The following is a 20,311-nucleotide window of genomic DNA, read 5'->3' as shown; positions in this document are numbered from 1 at the left end:
AGGTCTATGAATCATTCTAATCAATTACTATACCCGAGTGGGGATCATGGGAATGCCTCAATTTGTGGTCTGCTGGGCAGAAGTGCAGGGCCATGGGGCTACCCAAGGCTTGGAGCTGCTGTCTGAAATAGGGTAGTCTTGTAAGGCTAAGCCCCTAAACCTGTGGGGCTCTGTGTTAACTCTGGGTAATTAGTGTCAGAACTGAATTGTAGGGACACTCAGTTGGTGTCCAAAAATTGGTTGTTGAAAGATGACACACACTGTCCATCCCATAGAAAAAATTAGGTTATTTCTTCATCTTAGACTCTAAGGTCCAAAGTAGTGTAATGAAATTGTTTAGGAAAATTTTTGCTGTGTTTTCTGGAGTTTAGAGGGAACAGAAACTGGTATCCAGTCCCCTTTTTGGACCAGATGTGGACCCAATGGAGGGACAATGTGATTCCCAACAAAGCAGTAGAGCACAGAATCCCCAGTGTAAGACAGGTATCATAAGTAGACATTTCAGGGGCACCTGGGTGGCTCAGTCAGTTAATCGCCTGACTCTTGACTTGAGCTCAGGTCATGGTCTCAGGGTCGTGGAATCGAACCCTGCATCAGGCTCTGTGCTCAGCATCAAGTCGGCTTGTCCCACTCCCTCTGTTCTTTCCTCTATCTCTAAAATAAATGAATAAAATCTTTAAAAAAATAAGTAGCCATCTCAAGGAGATGTGTTGCCCATATCACAGGGAAGTACAAGTAGAGGTTTCCAGCAGGGACTTCTCTGAGAATCCTACAAAAGGACTCCAAAAGAAAATGAGTCAGTGTTGAACATCCATAAAAGCAAGAGAAACCAAGACCAAAACAACAGCACCAGTCAAGGAAGACTTTTCTCCTTACGTCCTCTTTCCTACCTGCTGCAACCTTATAGGAGCCACAGCCTATTGGGTGGAAGAAAAGAAATTTAGGCTAAAGAAACGAAGAAGTTTAGTGTATCTCCCTTTTCACACTGTAAGTTTCTGGCTTACAGCAAGCCTGAACTCAAAGAAAATACTTTTTTTTTTTTTTAGATTTTATTCATTTATTTGATAGAGAGAGACAGCGAGAGAGGGAACACAAGCAGGGGGGGTGGGGGAGGGAGAAGCAGGCTTCCCGCTGAGCAGGGAGCCCGATGCGGGGCTCGATCCCAGGACCCTGGGACCATGACCTGAGCCAAAGGCAGACGCTTAACGACTGAGCCACCCAGGTGCCCCTCAAAGAAAAGACTTTAAATGAAGCTTACATATTATTACACACAACTGGAGATTAGTAAAATGAGACTGACCTTATCACTGAAAATAACCAAAGGATACCAAAGAGTGATCAAAACAATTATAGAGACTAGCCCACAGAGAGAGCTGAAGTAGAAATTATGAAAAAAAATTTTATTTTGCTTGCTTCCTATGGAGTCCTGCTTATTTCAAAGTGCTAGTTATAAGTTGATTTGGTTTTCCAGGTACACATTCATATCATCTGCAAAATGATTATCTTATATCCTCTTTTCTAATTTTTAAACCTAAGTGCTTTGTTAGTGTTTAAGTGCTTTGGTTAATACCAACGCAACAATGTTAAATAACACTGGTGATGGTGATTATTCTTGTCTTTTTACTGACTTTACTAGGAATGCTTCAAATATTTCCTCATTAAACATTAGGTTAAAAAACGGGCAGGGGGGCGGTGCCGGGCTGGCTCAGTCGGTAGAGCATGAAACTCCTTTTTTTTTTTTTTTTAAAGATTTTATTTATTTATTTGACAAAGAGAGACACAGCGAGAGAAGGAACACGAGCAGGGGAAGTGGGAGAGGGAGAAGCAGGCTTCCCGCAGAGCAGGGAGCCTGATGTGGGGCTCGATCCCAGGACCCTGCGATCATGACCCGAGCTGAAGGCAGACGCTCAACGACTGAGCCACCCAGGCGCCCCTACAGCATGAAACTCTTGATCTCGGGGTTTGCAGTTTCAAGCCCTATGTTAGATGTAGAGATTACTTAAAAACAAAATCTTAAAAAAAAAACCCAAACATCTGATTAGCTTCTGAGAACAAAATTCAATGCATTTCTTTTATCTTCTATTATATTACACTAAACCCCTAGCATTATTCCTGTTAATATCGGGCAACAATCTTCACTACAGAAATGGCAAGTGTAATTAGAGGCTGATGGGAGAGGAGAACCAGATACTCTGGGTTTTGGGACAGGAGAATGGATTGGAAATACTCAGCCATCTTCTAAAAAAACTCAGATAGAAAGGTCTTAAGCTGAATAGATTTGGGGTGACTGATTCTTAATGTGATTTCCTTTGCCTCTGTACCAAATACCCACATTTAAAAAATTGAGAGTAGACCCACCTAGTGTATCAACTCTAAAAACCAAAAAGATTAAGAGACAAAAAAGGGTAATGATAAGAAATTCTAATCTGTGTTTAATTAGAGCCTGAGAAGGGAGAGGAGAGAGAGAGAATAAGGCAGAGGAAATCTTTGAAGATGGCTGAGGACTTCCCTAAACTAATAAAAAACACCTCTCTACAAATTCAAAAAACTCTACAAATCCCAAGAAGATAAAATTTTTAAAAGACACACTTAGACACATTATACTAAAATTACAGAAAACCAAAAACTGGGAGAAAATCTTAAAAACAGCCATAGGAAAAAAAGCCAAAATACCTTTAAAGGAGAGCGAAGCTAGAATCAAGACTGTGATACTGTTATAGAACAACAGAACAAAGAGCTCATAAACATACCCACGTACATACAGACACTGGATTTATATATATTTGGATATATATGAAATGGGAACATAGTGGACTAATATATGGTACTGAGAAAGCTAGGGAGGAATTCATAAGTGGGAAAAACCTTGGGCCCCACTTTACATCATACACAAAAGCCAGTTAGTTAGAGGTGGATTAAATATATAAATGGGAAAGGCAAAACTTTTCTATTTTAAGATTTTATTTTTAAGTAATCTCTACACCCAATGTGGGGCTTGAACTCATAACCCTGAGATCAAAAGTCACATGCTCCACCAACTGGGCCAGCCAGAACCCCAAAAAGCAAAACTTACAGCTTTACGCATAAATATAGAAGAATATTTGTATAACCTTGGGACAGGAAAGGATTTTTTTTTAAAGATTTTATTTATTTATTTGAGAGAGAGAGTGCACATGAGCAGGGGGAGGAGCAGAGGGAGAGGGAGAAGCAGACTCCCCACTGAGCAGGGAACCCGACATGGGGCTTGATCTCAGGGTCCTGGGATCGAGTCCCGCATCGGGCTCCCTGCTCCTTGGTAGCCTGCTTCTCCCTCTGCCTCTCTCGCTCTCTCTCTGTCTCTCATGAATAAATAAATAAAATCTTTAAAAATAAATAAATAAAATTTATTAAAAACAAAAACAAAAACAAAAGAAATACAAAAAGGACCAACCATAAAGAAAAAAAATAATTGATAACTTTGTGTTAATGTTAGGATTTCTATTCATAAAACTACCTTAAAGGAAATGATATAACAATCTAAACAGTAGAAAAATATCAATGAAGGATCCATATCCAGATTATATAAAGAACTATGAATCAACAAGAGATAATCCAGGGGCAATAAGGTAGACGATTTGAACAGGCAGGTCACAAAAGAAGAAACCCTAATAACCAATAAATATATGAAATTGTGTTCAATCTCATTATTAATCATGAAGTCCAATTTCAAACCTGTGTGTGTGTGTGTGTGTTTGTATAAATAAATATTTAAAGATTTCAAAGTCTGACACAACTGACTTGAAAAAAAGGAGAGAACATAACTCATTCATACAAAGAAATATGTATCTTTTTTAAATTTTTATTTATTTGAGAGAGAGAGAGAGAATGAAAGAGAGAGCGAGCATGAGAGAGGGGAGTGGCAGAGGGAGAAGCTGACTCCCCGCTGAGCAGGAAGCCCGATGTGGGACTCGATCCTGGGACTCCAGGATCATGACCTGAGCTGAAGGCAGTCGCTTAACCAACTAAGCCAGCCAGGCACCCCAAGAAATATGTATCTTTGAAAAATGGTATCTACAAAGACCATTTGACAACACAGGAGAACAATACTTTTTAGTGAAAATGTAGGACATAATATGATAAATGAGGTATAATTTGATTTTGGAAAAATATTAAAAATTAATCAAGGGGCGCCTTGTGGCTCAGTCGGTTAAGTGTGTGCCTTCGGCTCAGGTCATAATCCTATGGTCCTGGGATCAAGCCCTGCATTGGGCTCCCTGCTCAGCAGGGGAGCCTGCTTCTCCCTCTCCCTCTGTCCCTGCTTTGTGTGCTCTCTCTCTCTCACTCTTTCTCTCAAATAATCTTTAAAAAAAAATTAATCAAAATATTAACATTAGTTATTTTTGAGTGATCACATTTTATTTTTTCTTGGTAATTCTGTTTCTGAAATCTCTAAAATAATCGTGATTTTTATTTTATTTTATTTATTTTATTTAGTGTTGTTGTGTTATGTGTTGTGCATGTTATGTGTTGTGTATGTTATGATGTGTTATGATATGTTATGTTATGTTATGTTACACAGACTCCATGCCCAGCACGGAGCCCAATGTGGGGCTTGAACTCAGGACCCTGAGATCAAGACCTGAGCCCAGATCAAGAGTCAGTCCCTTAGCTGACTGGGCCACTCAGGCGCCCCATGTTTTTATTTTAAAATCCTAATAATTGCATTTAAATCCTAATATTGCATTTAAAAGAAGAAAACTCAACAAACAGAAGTGGAGCCATTTTCCAAATAAGTGAACAATAGGTATATGGGTCCTGTTGGGCTTTAAAACCAGCCAGGCAGGACTACCCTTCCCTCTAATAGGGAAATTATAAGGACCTACAATTAAATGGCATATCTTTATTAAGCATTTAACTTTCAGAAGAAAGAAAGCAAAGAGAAAACCCCAACACACCTTGGACATTGCTTGTAGAAGTTCATTGTGCATTCTTTCCTTCTCTTCTGCACCTGGAGAAGGGCGGAAATGGGGAGAGGAAAAAGTAATTGCAAAACACCATGTTTTCCTTTCCCCCCCAAACTGGTCTGGTCAGAAGTCACCTCCAGTCCCAATCCCAGTCCCCACCACACCAGGGAATGGAGATCAGAGAATGGGGCATCCTGCCTAATCCGTGTGTCAGGAAAAAGCGGAAGCCACTGCTGTCAAGGGACTATAATCTGACCAAATTTCACAGAGGTTCCCTGGGGACAAAGTTCTGGAGTTACAATCTTACATATGACAGGAACCCCATACCCAGACACATAGTGCCCCATACCTTGAGCACGGTCATACTGAAACCAATGCGACAAGCACTCCACACGGGCACACATAGAACCACACAGTTACAATCACATACCCACCACCGAACACATATAGTTAGTTACTCTCGTATAGTCGCAGGTACCCCCCCAGTGTGGCGGGGTCACAACAGCCATAGGGACACACGCAGTCACAACCCCACAATGATAGGCAACCGATATCCGCACACAGGTCTCAATGTCACAGTCTCTCTCACACACAATCTCACAACCTCCCCTTTACAAGCCGCTCCGCCCGCACCGGCCGGATGACCCAGCTCGATACCTATCTCCGGGCTCCCCGATTTACACCTTTCGGGTCTCCCGGCATCGCAACGTGCACAACTGAGCCGGTTCCCCCGGGACCGCCGGACTCTCACCTCACGGATCTAACGGTCCCGCCAGGCGTGACGAAACGTTCGCGTTCCTGCGAGAAGAGCGACGGGCCACCGAGCCCTCTGGGAAATGTGGTCCAGAGAGGCACCCGCGTAATTCCTCTCAGAGTCCTGGCTGGACCCTCCCGAAACGACTGTAACTGCAATTCTCAGCGTCTAGCCAGGCCCCAGGGTTGCGAGGCACGGTAGGTTGGCACCTACCAGCCAGGCCTTCGGCGCGGGACTGACGCAGCCCCTTCCCCACACAGGAAACGCAGACAGCCTTCTGGCCGGAAGTTGAATCGGGCCGCGAAGCCTTCTGGGCGGTGTTGTTGTGCTCAGGGACGTCCGTTGGGAGGCGGGCGCGAAAGGATGGTTCGGTGTTACCGGCCCCTGGCCTGGGTCTTTCTGTAGGTCGCCTTCACCCATCCTCCCAGAAACCGCGCGCTGAATGCGCATTCGGGCGTTTCCGGCAGGTGACGCTACCGCGTCCCAGCAGCGGGGTATGGGGGAGGGGCTTGAGCTGTGTGGGCTGCACGGTCGCGCGGCTGATGGGGCGGAGCCTCTGAGGAGGCCCGAAGAGTCTGGAGTGGCCGCGGTGTAAAATGCTCAGGGTGGGAATAAGCTGCTGGAGAGTGGTTGGAATTGTTGGACCAAAAAACTGGGGTGGGAGTCAGTGTGTGTGTGACAGTAGTGATGTGCGTGACTGCGTGTGAGGGTGATAGACTAATTGTGATGGGCTGTGTGATTGTGGTGTGTTGTGTTACGGTGATGTCTGGTTGCGTGTGGTTGTATGGTGTTTGTGTGGTTGTGAAAGTTCTGTGGTTAGGTATTTGTAATATGTGTAGTGGTTCTTGTCTTGAGTTGACTTCTGTATAGTGTTTGTCATACTTGATAACTGCTTGGGGAAAAAAATCTGTATAAAATTTTGCTTTTTTGTTTTAAGCAGTCCTCCCTGCCCTTTGGCCACTCCTTAGTCTCCTTTGCTTCCTTTTTTTACCCCTAGAAGTTCTTGGTTCTCTTCTGTTGCTTTCCAGTTTTCCTGTCGATCTTTTCCGGATTCATTATCTCAACATCATATGGCACACATCTTTTATTATATGTATTACTTAGCTATTGCCAGGATAGTAATGCTGCCTAACAAACCACCCCTAAGTCAGTGGCATATAACAGCAAGCATTTATTCTCATGTTCACCTGTTCCCTTGTTCTCTGTTCAGCTTATTTAGGCTGGGGTTGACTGAGTAGCTAGCCTGCAGGATGGATTTAGATCTGCTCCTCCACAGGTGTTCTTTCTGCTGCTCAGGCTAAGAAGACAGTGGTTACCAGGACCTGTTCTCATCGTGGATCACCAGAGCACAAGACAGACCATACAAACACCTTAAAAACCTCTGCTCCTCAGTATACTAATAATACATTACCCAACGCAAGCCACATGGCTAAGCTTAATGTTAATTACACCCAAGTGGGAGGACAAGGCAAAGTTAATGGCAAAGAGTGTGACTAATAGTTTGGAGGGGAGTGAAGAATTGGGACCAAGATTTCAATCTACCACATTAGGAAACATGCCTCTTTATCCTGGTGAACACCTTTTGGTCCAAGTTCTCTTTTGTCTGATAATATTCCTTTTCAGGGTTTGTTATTGTTTTATCCAGGAATTTCATTTTCCAACCCCTTCTTTTTATGTTTTTATGCTTCAGGTCTCTTGTAAAGAGTATATTGCTGGGCTTTTTACCCTTTTATCCTGTTTGAATGTTATTTTAATAGGTGAGTTTAATTCATTTACATTTATTGGGATTGCTGATATAAATTTGTTTTCTATTTACTATGGCTTTTTTATTGTGCAGATTTAGTTTATTCCCCTTTCTCCACTGCTTTGGTTTCTGTTCTTTTCCTTGAATTTTTAACATGCATACTTGATAAAACCCCAACACTTGAACTCCAAACTACCCACCTATTTCTATGTTATTCTTGTCTAATATATTACTTTCTTCTGATTTTAAATTCCCCAAATTAGTAGAATTCATTTGTTAAGTGTATATATATATATGTATATATATGCATCTTTTGTATATACATAAATGTGTATGTCTTTTTATACATGTGTATATATGTTATATGTATATATACTTTTTAATTGTGATAAAATAGAGATAATGTACAACATAAAATTTACCATCTTAATATCTGCATCCCCATTTTCATTGCAGCATTATTTACAATAGCCAAAATAGGGAAACATTCATCAACAGATGAATGGATAAAGAAAATGTGGTATTATATGTACAATGGAATATTATTCAAAGAAGGAAAGCCTGCCATTTGTGACAACATGGGTGAACCTGAAGAACATTATGCTATGTGAAATAAGCTAGTCACAGAACAAATACTACATGATTCAATTTGTATGATGTATATAAAATAGATTCAAGAAGCACAAGAATAGAATAATGATTGCCAGAGCCTGGGAGTCGAGGGAAATGGGAAATTGTTTTTCCATGGGTACAAAGTTTATGTTATGCAAGATGAGTAAGTTCTAGGATCTATACAACACAGAACCTATATTAATAATACAGTATTATGCACTTTGTTAAGAGTATAGATCTTGTGTTAATTGTTCTTACCAAAGAAATAAAACACAAAAGAACACAAGGAAATTTTGGGGGGTGATGGATATGTTTAGTACCTTGGTTATGGAATTGGTATCATGAATATATGCGTATGCCCAAACTCATCAGGATGTATACATTAAATGTGTGCAATTTTTTGGTACATTTATTATACCTTGATAAAGCTAAAAGCACAAAAACATTTAACATTTTAATTATTTTTAAGTGTGGAGTTCAGTGGCATTATATTCATATTGCTATATAACTGTCACTACCATCTAGCCATAGAACTCTTTTCATCTTGCAAAACAGAAACTTTGTACCCATTAAACAATAACTCCCCATTCCTTGGATCTCCCAGTCCCAGCAGCTTCCATTCTACTTTATGTCTATATGAATTTGACTACTCTACATACCTCATATAAGTTGGATCACACAGTATTTGTGGGGTTTTTGTGACTGGTTTATTTAACTTAGCATAAGGTCTTCAAGGTTCATTCATGTTAAAGCACATGTCAGAATTTCCTTCCTTTTTAAGGCTAAATAGTATTTCATTGTATGTATACGCCACATTTTGTTTATCCATTTATCTGTCAATGTACACTGGGTTGCTTCTACCTTTTGACTATTGCAGATAATGCTGCTATAAATATGGGCATACAGATATTTGTTCAAGTCCCTGCTTTCAATTCTTTTGGGTATGTACCCAGAAGTAGAATTTTTGGATCATATGGTAATTCTGTTTTTCATTTTTTGACTGCCATACTGTTTTCCATAGTGGCTATATCATTTTAATCAACATATTTTTTTGAGCACCTACCATCAATGGCAAAGAGAGATTTAAAAAATACCTGTTTTCATGACGTTTATATGAGGGGGTACACAGACAATATGTATGGTAAATAAATTATATAGTTTGTTAGTGATAATTACCATAGAGGAAAAAAACAGAAATTCTGTGAGGGATATTAGGAATATCTCAAAATTTATTACAATTGAATATTTCTGTTTTATTCTGTTCTATCATACAGTGAAAGTATTAGTCTATTCTCTTGTATATTATTTTTTTTACTCTTTACCTAGTAAAGCCTCAAAGCAGATGATAAGTTAATATTTCTTAACTTAGCCATTTTATTCATCCAGTATCATTGTGATGGGAGTATAATTCTCACTTCAGATGAAGAGTATGGGAATTCTAAATTGCAAATGTGTTTTACCTCAATTGCCGAGATAGATAGGAAATGGAATAGCTGCAACTCTTACTCCAAACCCTGGGGTTGCTGCAAGTCTGAATCTTTTTTGACTCAACTTTGTATCTGCTGCAAATCTGAATCTTTTTTGACTCAGCTTTGTATCTGTTGATTCAACTTTGCACTGGGTTTACACCTTTATGCTCACAGAAGATATCTGAAGAGCAGATATTATGTGAACATCACTGTTGTGATCACCTTGTTTTTAGAGTCTTGGTGTTTTCTCCAGTGCTTGGTTCAACCTAGGTTGCTGAGTGTTTGAATTTTCCACCAGATTCTTTCTGTCTTTGCATCCAGCATCTCTGGTCAGTAACCCCAGGGAATGTGAATTACAAGCAAGAAAGCTAATTGTTTGGGGCTGTATTAGTTATCTACTATTGTGTAACAAATTACCTCAAAATTCAGTAGCTTAAACAACAATAAACATTTATTATCTCACACTCTGTGGGGGGCGGGAAACAACTTAGCTGGATACTCTGGCCCACATATTTCATGAAGTTGCAGTCAAGATGTTGACAAAGCTGCAGTCATTGGAAGGCTAGACGGGCTGGAGGATTTGCTTCCTACATCGCTGGCAAGTTAGTGTTGGCTGCTGGCAGGAGCCCTTCTCTAGCGCTGGTTGAAGTCTTCATGGCATGGTGGCTGACTTCCTTCAAAGTGCATGATTCAAAAATGTGTAATGTGCAATACAGAAACCACAATGTCTTTTATGACCTAACTTTGGAAGTCACACACTGTCAGTTTTTGCAATATCCTATTGGTTAAACAGGACAACTCTATTCAGTGTGGGAGGGGTGTACAAAAACCATGAATACGATAAGGCAGTGATCATTGGAACTCATCTTGGAAGCTGGTTACCAAAGGGATCTAGTGAGAAAACATCAAGTAAATTGAATTTATATCATAAGCCCACAGGTCCTGCCTCCACAAAGATAAGACAAATCTGTGATGTGAGTAAAAGGAAGCCTGGAGAGCAGGTATCCATCATGGAAGGAGACCTTCTGACCTTAGAATTCTCCTGGAGGCTGGAGAGGCCTGAGATAGAGTGGACCCTGGAATTGCTGGATCTACAGCTTATCTTAACCCTTCTGCCCTGAGTGGACAAGCCCTGAATGACATCTCAGCCTTCAGAGATCAGCAGTCGCTGGGTGACAATGGAGCATTTAACCCAGATGATGGAAAGGAGAGGTGAGGTGGCTCAGAGATGGGCAGAGTTTAGGAGAGAGAAGCTGTATGTTTAGGAGCAGAGAGAGTAAAAAGAGTTAGGAAATTTAGTACTCCTACCAAAGAAAGTTCACACGGGTGTTACTGACTGCAGGGTAGACATTTGTTTTTTATTTATTCACTTGACTATTATTTGATTTTTTTTAAATAACTATTTTAAATGTAATTTCTGTTTTTCTTACATTTAGATTTTTTTTTAAGGGCTGTTAAATACATAACCATAAACAAAATTTCCTACTCTATCCTTTCTCATCCCCTGATCCCACTCCCCAGAGGCAACCATTTTGGTATTCAGCTTCACTTTCCTGAATAATATCCTCATACTGCTCATGCTTGATTTCTCAGTTTTAGATATTTCCTGTTGACTTTTGACAATGGAGATAAGGATTTATCTCTGTTTTCTACCTAACCTCTTTCTTGTCTCCCTCACCCCACCCCTCCCCAACCCCTCTAATATGGTGTCTTATTAGAGGTTGAAAGTTGACTAAATGTCAGGATCTGTATCTATTTTGGGGGGGGCTAGTCAGTTTCCTAGATTTTGCTTGAGGAATATAAGCCAGAACTGCTTTGGAAGGCAAACAGTAGGAAGTTGGGGGTTGGGAGGACACACCTCATCTTTCAATATTACAACTTTCACTTAATTTCCTTATTGCTCCAACCCCTTACATTCAGCTCCTATCCCACACTCCTGCCTGCAGAAGTACCTAGTGCCTTCATTCCTAAGCCTTTCAAGGGTTCTGCTGTAGTTTCCCCACCCTTTCCCCACCCTCTCTTAAGCTTCCACTTTCTCTAGTTAAATTAGGTAACAGTCATCTGTTTAATCTCTAGCTTCCAAAATTTTGTTGACATCTCTTATCTGCTGACGTCTTCCATATTCTCTATGATACTCAATTTCCTTTGTTCCTTTACTTTCATTTTGGTTGGGTTTGGGAGAGAACCGAAGTAAATGCAAATATTCATTCTTACATTTTTGACCTGAAGGCCACGAATTTTTTAGATTAAAAAATTAAGTTGCTTGAAAATGTCATTAGAATCATGACTGCATTTTTTTCTCCTTTTTTTTGTTCTATGATTTTTAAAAATTTTTTTAAATTTTTTATTGTTATGTTAATCCCCATACATTACATCATTAGTTTTTGATGTAGTGTTCCATGATTCATTGTTTGCGTATAACACCCAGTGTTCCATGCAGAACGTGCCCTCTTTAATACCCATCACCAGGCTAACCCATCCTCCTCCGCCCCCTAGGACCCTCAGTTTGTTTTTCAGAGTCCATCGTCTTTCATGGTTCGTCTCCCCCTCTGATTTCCCCCCCTTCATTCTTCCCCTCCTGCTATCTTCTTCTTCTTCTTTTTTTTTTTTTTAACATATATTGTATTATTTGTTTCAGAGGTACAGATCTGTGATTCAACAGTCTTGCACAATTCACAGCGCTCACCATAGCACATACCCTCCCCAGTGTCTATCACCCAGCCACCCCATCCCTCCCACCCCCCACCACTCCAGCAACCCTCAGTTTTAGAATCATGACTGCATTTTATTCCATCATATAAATGGTTCACAATGCCTAAACCTGCCCCTGATTAAAGTTTTTCCATATTTTATAGTGTTTCATAAAATAATTCTTAAATCTTTGTAATATTTATTATTATGTACTTGAGATAAATTTTCTATTAAGAATAAAATAACAAGATCCTAGGGAAAGCTTATATTGTCAATAGATTCATTGGGCACCCTATACTTAGCCCTCCAGAAATTCTCATCGGATCCTGTATGGTAACAGTCTTTCACGTACATTTCAGCATCTCTATTGCCTGGTGGTGGTTAGCATTTCTCAGTGCTCTGAGGATCATTATAGATGGATATTACAGCCACCTGGTACTGAAGATTTCTATAGGCCTTTGTCTGGAGCTCTGAAATAAAACTGCTTTATTTCTCTTCCCTCAGCTTGGCATTCTCAGGACTCTGGCCTTTTGGAGGAAGAAGAGGATATGACCAGGTCTCTTGTACGTTTTAAGCGTTTATTTGTTTGCTGCATTATTTTGCATTGCAGTTGCAGGGGGTTATCTTAACCTATCAGTAAATTGGGAAAAACTAAATTGATGAAAATCAAGGTAAGGAAAAATAGAAGATCAGAACCAGGTGAAATTTGGGATGTGGCTATGCAGAAACAGGTCCATACAAAGTTATTAGGTTGAATTCAATCTGAATGTGAGCTGGAGAAACAAAAGTAAACTGGGACACAAAGTTTATTCCATATATTCCATAATTTATTCTGTTTATGAGGAAAAAGCTAATAATTAAGGAAAGAGAAAACTTTTCAAAGATTTTTTTTTAAAGTAATCACTATACCCAAAATGGGGCTCAAACTTACAACCCCAAGATCAAGAAAGCATTGGCACACTGGGCGCCTGGGTGGCTCAGTTGGTTGAGCGACTGCCTTAGGCTCAGATCATGATCCTGGAGTCCCGGGATCGAGTCCCGCATCGGGCTCCCTGCTCAGCAGGGGTCAGTTTCTCCCTCTCCCGTTCGTTCCCCCCTTTTGTGCTCTCTCTCTCTCTCTCTCTCTCTCACTCTTTCAAATAAATAAAATCTTTAAAAAAAAAAAAAGCATGGCACCTAGATAAAAAAGAAATTCAGAATAATTCCACAATACTTATAATTTTAAGATCAGTTTTTTTTTTTTTAAAAGTCTGTCCTGGCCAAAGATTAAAAACTAAAATTATCTGGAATAGTAAATGGAACACATCTTTCAAATGATCCTGCATATATATTTTCTTTGGTTGAGATTTATCAAATTGAACTAAAATATACTAGCTTCTATGGAAAAATCTTATAGTTCTTATATCCATAGCTTTCCACATTTTTTTTTTTTTAATGGCCTCAGAAGATGCAGTATTCTTTGCCTTCTTGCAAAGTGACTCATTCTCCTTTGCTCTTGATTCTTTTTGTTTCCAACTCTGGAATCCCTCACACCCTGTAGTTTAAATATTTTCTACTTCGCTACCGCTTTTCCTCATTTCATATTTCCCATCCTGAAACACACAAACACACTTCTTTTGGACGTATGATCCTGTGGTTTGTGCGGTTATTTCTCCTGTTGGCAGAGTGGTTCTCTAGGCCTACAGAGGCTTGGGTTCAAATCTTGGCCCAGCAACTTACTAAGTGCATGATTATGGGCAGCTTTAATCTCTTTGGCCTCAGTTACATTGTTTGTAAATGGGGATAATAATCGTACTTATCCCATAGGAATAATGGGAGGGTAAAATGCACATAGTAAGTGCTCCATAAATGATAAATATTGTTAATAATTATTAGCTATAGAAATCTTTCCTAACTGAAAAGGCCTTGGGATATGTTGGCTATATTTTGACTTGCCTTTTTAGTTTAACATATGAAACCAATGAGATAAAAGAGAAGATCCCTGATTTGGGTTCATACAATTAATCCTCTTCAGTAAAACTACAATAAATACTGTAATAAGGCAAAACTAGGAACAGTTTTTGTAATACATATAGCATAAATATACTAACAATTCTTAAAAACCAGTAATTAAGAAAATAGAAAATTGTGTGAAGAACATGAAGAGGCAGATGGAAGAAATAAAAGTGGCCAGTGGGTATTTTATTTTATTTATTTCTTTTAAAGATTTTATTTATTTATTTGACAGAGACATAGCAAGAAAGAGAACACAAGCAGGGGGAGTGGGAGAGGGAGAAGCAGGCTTCCCGCCCAGCAGGGAGCCCGATGTGGGGCTCGATCCCGGGACTCTGGGATCACGACCTGAGCCGAAGGCAGACGCTTAACGACTGAGCCACCCAGGTGCCCTGCCAGTAAGTATTTTAAAATACTAATGTCAAGAGGCATCTGGGGTGCCTGGGTGGCTCAGTTGGTTAAGCGACTGCCTTCGGCTCAGGTCATGATCCCGGAGTCCCGGGATCGAGTTCCCGCATCGGGCTCCCTGCTCGGCAGGGAGTCTGCTTCTCCCTCTGACCCTCCTCCCTCTCATGCTCTCTGTCTCTCATTCTGTCTCAAAAAAAAAAAAAAAAAAAAAAAAAAAAAAGAGGCATCTGGGTGGCTCAGTCGTTAAGCGTCTGCCTTCGGCTCAGGTCGTGATCCCAGGGTCACGGGATCGAGTCCCACATCGGGTTCCCTGCTGGGCCGGAAGCCTGCTTCTCCCTCTCCCACTCCCCCTGCTTGTGTTCCTGCTCTCGCTATCTCTCTCTGTCACATAAATAAATAAAATCTTTAAAAAAAATAAAGCAAAAAAATAAAATACTAATGTCAAAAAGAAACAGACCATTCAGATTTGCAGATACATTTTTTTAAGAGTATTTTGAATTGGTAGGTAATGACCATCTTTTATAAGAGGATTCCAAATAATTAGTTCACACATGCATTTTCTTTATATAGTAAAAACCTGGATGGGGCGCCTGGGTGGCTCAGTCGTTAAGCGTCTGCCTTCGGCTCAGGTCATGATCCTGGGGTCCTGGGATCGAGCCCCACATCAGGCTCCCTGCTCAGCGGAAAGCCTGCTTCTCCCTCTCCCACTCCCCCTTCTTGTGTTTCCTCTCTTGCTGTGTCTCTCTCTGTCAAATAAATAAATAAAATCTTTAATAAAAAAAAAAGCTGGAGATCAAGGAATTATGATCTACAAATGGGATACTCTTAGCTGTCAAAAAATTTGTAACAGTTCCTGTCGGATATGAGAGCCAGATGTTTTGGACTATCAAATGGAAATGGACTGCCTCCGTTTCTAGACTTGCAGTCCCAAATTCATTCTAGAATATGGATATAAATATAGTCCATGGCAGCTTTTATTTATATGTGAATAGACTACAGGTAGAAAAGCAGCTAGAAAAATTTCCTACAACAATAATAGCTTTATTGAGTACTTTTTATGTGCCAGATGTATTATGCTATAAACTTCAGATAGCTTATTTCATGTAATCATTATCAGAAGCTTGTAAAGTAGATATTATTTTAATTTTTACAAAGAAGGGAAGTAAAGCACAGAGGTTAAGAAGCTGACATAACTTCATGCATGAAGTGTGTAATAAAGCCAGAATTCAAACCCATACAGCCTGACTCTCGGGCTACACTATGATACTATACAGATTGAATGAGTGAAGGAATGCAAATTTTGACAATTGACTGTTCATATTATTTATTTTATATTGTTAGTCCTTTTTCTACTTGAATTTAGGGAATTTTAAGAATGCCTTCTTTGTCATTAGGATTTCTATAGATACCTTTTCCTAATCTGCCACTTTTATGTTGTTATGTATCTTTTGTTGTATAGGCATTTTAAATTTGGATAGTTATATTTAGCATATGATACATATGTGCATACAATAAAAATTCAGTCAACATTAATATACAGCATCAGTATTTAATAGTCCTTTCTTTCATGAGTTGCCAGTGGTGGTCTTTTCTAAGACATCTTTCATAATGTAGATTATAGAGATAGTGTATTTTCAAAACTTTGTTTTTCATATTTAGTCTTTAGTCCAATTGTAATTTAATTTTATAATTGATTTTAGGTAGGAATTTTTTTTTAAAGATTTTATTTATTTATGTATTTGAGAGAGAGAATGAGAGAGAGAGAGAGAGCATGAGAGGGGGGAGGGTCAGAGGGAGAAGCAGACTCCCTGCTGAGCAGGGAGCCAGACGTGGGACTCCATCCCAGGACTCCAGGATCATGACCTGAGCCGAAGGCAGTCGCTCAACCAGCTGAGCCACCCAGGTTCCCCTTTAGGTAGGAATTTACTGATAATTCTATCAGTAGGATTATTTTTACATGTAGAAGACCAGTTTTTCCAACACTATTGTTAAATAGATATTTCTTTTGTGATGCCACCTTTATCATGTGCATGCTTAATTGTTTCTAGGCTCTTTATTCTGTTCCTTTAATCTATTTGTCTACATCTGTACCAGTACTGTACTCTGTGTGTGTGTATGTGTGTGTTTACATTGTTTTAACTACTATAACTTTAAAATAACCCTGTTGCTTAGGCAAGGATTTCCCCACTTCCCACCACACACATGTTGTTCCTAGTCATTCAGAAATTTCTTAGCTACTTTGGGACCCCTATGTTTCTGTTTGAATTTTAGAATCAATTTATCTGGTTTCAAAGGAATAAAAATCCTGTTGGGATTTTAACTGGAATTGCAAAGAATTTATAGACTAATTGGAGAAGAATTGAGTGCAATTTTTTTTCTATCACAAAGATGTTTCAAGTTAAGGGAATCTATTAATATAATTCATCATATTCAAGAAAAAAAGATAATCAGCTTCATAGAGCTAATTTTTTTAAAAATCAGAACTTCAGATTTTATTTATTTATTTATTTTAAAAGATTTTATTTATTTATTTGACAGAGAGAGATATAGCGAGAGAGGGAACACCAGCAAGGGGAGTGGGAGAGGGAGAAGCAGGCTTCCTGAAGAGCAGGGAGCCCAATGCGGGGCTCAATCCCAGGACCCTGGGACCATGACCTGAGCCGAAGGCAGACGCTTAACGACTGAACCACCCAGGCGCCCCAGAACTTCAGATTCTAAAAGAATCGATCTATAAAATAGGAGTAAAAGGACACTTTATTAACATGATATTGTTAACAATTTTTCCACACATAATAAGCTAAAAGCCCGCACCATGTTTACTAGGGAAAATGAGACACATTCCCACCAAACTCAGGAACACAACCAGATCGCCCATGCTACCACATTTATTTACTGTAATACTATATGCCTAGGCATATAACAAAGAGAAAAAAATGGAAGATAAAAACTGGGAAGGTGCATGCAAAATTATGATATCTAGATGATACAGTTATGTATGTGGGCAGCTGAAGAGAAATAACAACTGAATCCAATATGGACACAAAATTTACACAAAAACCAATAGCATTCTCTATCTAAACCACAATCAGATGAAAAATAAAATGGAAGATGGTAAGAGTAGAAACAAAACCATAAAGAAAAAAAGTATCTGATGTGTATGGGAGAAAAAAACCTTTAAAATATTAGTGTGGCCTCAAAGAGGATTTAAGTACATTTTTTTTTTATTTTTAAGATTTTATTTATTTATTTGAGAGCGAGAATGAGAGACAGAGAGCACGAGAGGGAAGAAGGTCAAAGGGAGAAGCAGACCCCCAGCCGAGCAGGGAGCCCGATGCGGGACTCGATCCAGGGACTCCAGGATCACGACCTGAGCCGAAGGCAGTCGCTTAACCAACTGAGCCACCCAGGCGCCCGATTTAAGTACATTTTTAAAACAAACTTTTTGGATAGGATCCATCATTATTAAACCAATATAACTTCTTTTTAAATTAATCTTCAGACTTATCTGAAAAAGATTCTAGATATTTGGGGGCACCTGAGTGGCTCAGTTGGTTAAGTTTTGACTCAAGGTCTTGATCTCAGGATCCACAACTCACTCAGCAGTGGGGAGTCTGCATGAGAGTCTCCCTTTTCTTCTCCCTCTGCCCCTCCCCCCACTTGTACTCTCTCTGTCTCTCTCAAATAAATAAATCTTTAAAAAAAGATCCTAAATATTTTTCTTAGAATAAAGCAAGTCTATTCAAGCTGAGTCTAGAATATATTTGAAAAATAAGAATATAAAATATCCAAGAAAAAATATTAAAAATGTGTATCATGCTCCAAGTTTTTAAAGGCATATTTAATATTTGTATAACTTTAAGAAAAGGCCTTTATGCCCTACTATAAACTGTTATTTTTTAAAAAAAAGATTTGTCCTATTAAGGATCTTAAAAATGAAGGAAAGGAAAGTACTGTGATACCAGCAAGAACTTTTTAAAATGTTAAGTCTTGTTGCCAGGGCTAGGGGGATACCCATCTTTTTCTTGGTTCTGACAGGAAAAAAAATAGAACTTAATGACAAATTTTGAATTTGTTTAAGGTTCAATCCCTTTTGTTCCTTGTTACTCATATGGCATTTTTTTTTTTTTAAAGATTTTATTTATTTATTTGACAGAGAGAGACAGCGAGAGAGGAAATGCAAGCAGGGGGAGTGGGAGAGGGAGAAGCAGGCTTCCCGCGGAGCAGGGACCCCGATGCGGGGCTCGATCCCAGGACCCTGGGACCATGACCTGAGCCGAAGGCAGCCGCTTAATGACTGAGCCACCCAGGCGTCCCTGGCATTTTTAACATATGTATGTAAAGAGAGTTAACATCTTGAAAAAGTAGCCTATTATAAAGCACTGATTCATTTTATACAGTCAGAAATTAACTCATATTTACTTCTAGGTCTTTTGTTACTTGTTTATAGGTTTTGTCAGGAATGTAATCTTTGGTTTTTTTCTATGAGATTTATGCTCATTCACTAGGGTTAGTGGAAAAGACGTTTTAATGCTAATTTATTAGAACTAGTGGAAAATATGTTTTCTCTTGTTTTTCCTTATCTTTGTTATGGTTTATATTCCATTGGGATTATCTATTCCTAAAACATTTATTGAATGATTAGTGGGTCCCAAGCTTAGGTTCTGAGTACTTCTCACCTTTTGTCTCCTTTACTTCTTACATCAACCCGTTGAGGAAAATGCCACTTTACAAATGAGGAAATTAAGGCTCAAATTTGGCTGTTGAAGTTACACAATTAGTAAATTTTGAAGCCAGTAAATTTTGATGTCAGACGCTACAGCCTCATTGTTAACCAGGAAAAATGTCTAAATCTGGCTCCACTTTGAAAGCCTAGTACCTTGAAAATTTTTTCAGTTAGGTATATGTTAATCAGATATGTATTCCACTTTCCTGCTTCTTTTGTCAGTAGAACAACAGGCATTTATTCTCATGCTAGGAATCTGCATGTTGACTGTGGGTTTGGGGCTCTACTTTGGGATGCAGGTCAACTGGTCTTGGCAAATCATTGGAGTACATGAACCAAGTTAAGTGAAGAGCTTGCCCCAGGAAGCTGCCCTTTCACCTGAATGAACACATGAGGAGCAGACATGAGCCCACCCCACAGCCCCAGTCAAGGCTATGAGTTATCTTTTCACGTTCCTTTTTTTTTTAAGGTTTTATTTATTTATTTCACAGAGAGAGAGAGCGCGCGCATGCGCGCGCTCGTGCACAAACGGGGGGAGGGGCAGAGGCAGAGGGAGAATCAGCCTCCCCACTGAGCAGGGAGCCTGATGCGGGGCTAGATCCCAGGATCCTGGGATCATAACCTGAGTGGAAGGCAGACGCTTAACTGGACTGAACCATCCAGGTGCCCCTGTCTTTTCACTTTCTTGATGAAGTTCTTGAAAGCACAAAATTTTTACATTTTTTGATGTCCATTTTTTTCTTTTGTTGCTTGTGCTTTTGGTGTCATATCTGAAAGTCCATTGGGGTACCTGGGTGGCTCAGTTGGGTGGGTGTCTGCCTTAGGCTCAGGTCATGATCCTGGGGTCCTGGGATTGAGCCCTACTCCCTGCTCAGCGGGGAGCCTGTTTCTCTCTCTCCTCCCTGCTCGTGCTCTCTGTAGCTATCTAGGTCTCTCTCTCAAATAAATAAATCCTTTTAAAAAATTAACAAAAAA

The 20,311-nt window shown here is 39.6% G+C and overlaps 2 protein-coding genes across 18 annotated transcripts in view; one reads left to right on the top strand and one right to left on the bottom strand.

The window, feature by feature from the left end:
* Positions 1–6,042, bottom strand: part of ZNF829 (zinc finger protein 829) — a 29,906-nt gene extending 23,864 nt beyond the window's left edge. For 2 of the 5 annotated variants that reach the window (XM_064581401.1, XM_064581404.1), the window contains exons 1-2: positions 5,695–5,882; positions 4,935–4,987 (exon numbers count right to left, since the gene is read on the bottom strand). In XM_064581401.1, coding sequence (XP_064437471.1) covers positions 4,935–4,967 — 33 coding nt within the window. In that variant the 5' untranslated portion in view covers positions 4,968–4,987; positions 5,695–5,882. Of the gene's footprint in view, positions 1–4,934; positions 4,988–5,600; positions 5,883–5,910 lie in introns of those variants that run through there. The other 3 variants (XM_064581403.1, XM_064581402.1, XM_064581406.1) reach the window with 3 other exon arrangements.
* Positions 5,772–20,311, top strand: part of ZNF568 (zinc finger protein 568) — an 88,873-nt gene continuing 74,333 nt past the window's right edge. For 3 of the 13 annotated variants that reach the window (XM_064581331.1, XM_064581343.1, XM_064581341.1), the window contains exons 1-4: positions 6,028–6,164; positions 7,388–7,454; positions 10,455–10,734; positions 12,718–12,776. In XM_064581331.1, coding sequence (XP_064437401.1) covers positions 10,659–10,734; positions 12,718–12,776 — 135 coding nt within the window. In that variant the 5' untranslated portion in view covers positions 6,028–6,164; positions 7,388–7,454; positions 10,455–10,658. Of the gene's footprint in view, positions 5,895–5,997; positions 6,192–6,241; positions 6,355–7,387; positions 7,455–10,454; positions 10,735–12,717; positions 12,777–20,311 lie in introns of those variants that run through there. The other 10 variants (XM_064581334.1, XM_064581332.1, XM_064581333.1 and 7 more) reach the window with 10 other exon arrangements.

The sequence above is a fragment of the Mirounga angustirostris genome, unplaced genomic scaffold (assembly GCF_029215605.1).
Source record: "Mirounga angustirostris isolate CCGP_5_RB_7025 unplaced genomic scaffold, mMirAng1.0.hap1 SCAF_16, whole genome shotgun sequence".
Taxonomy (NCBI): Eukaryota; Metazoa; Chordata; class Mammalia; order Carnivora; family Phocidae; genus Mirounga; species Mirounga angustirostris.
The sequence above is the reverse complement of the archived record's forward strand: the minus strand, read 5'-3'. Positions and strand labels throughout refer to the sequence as shown.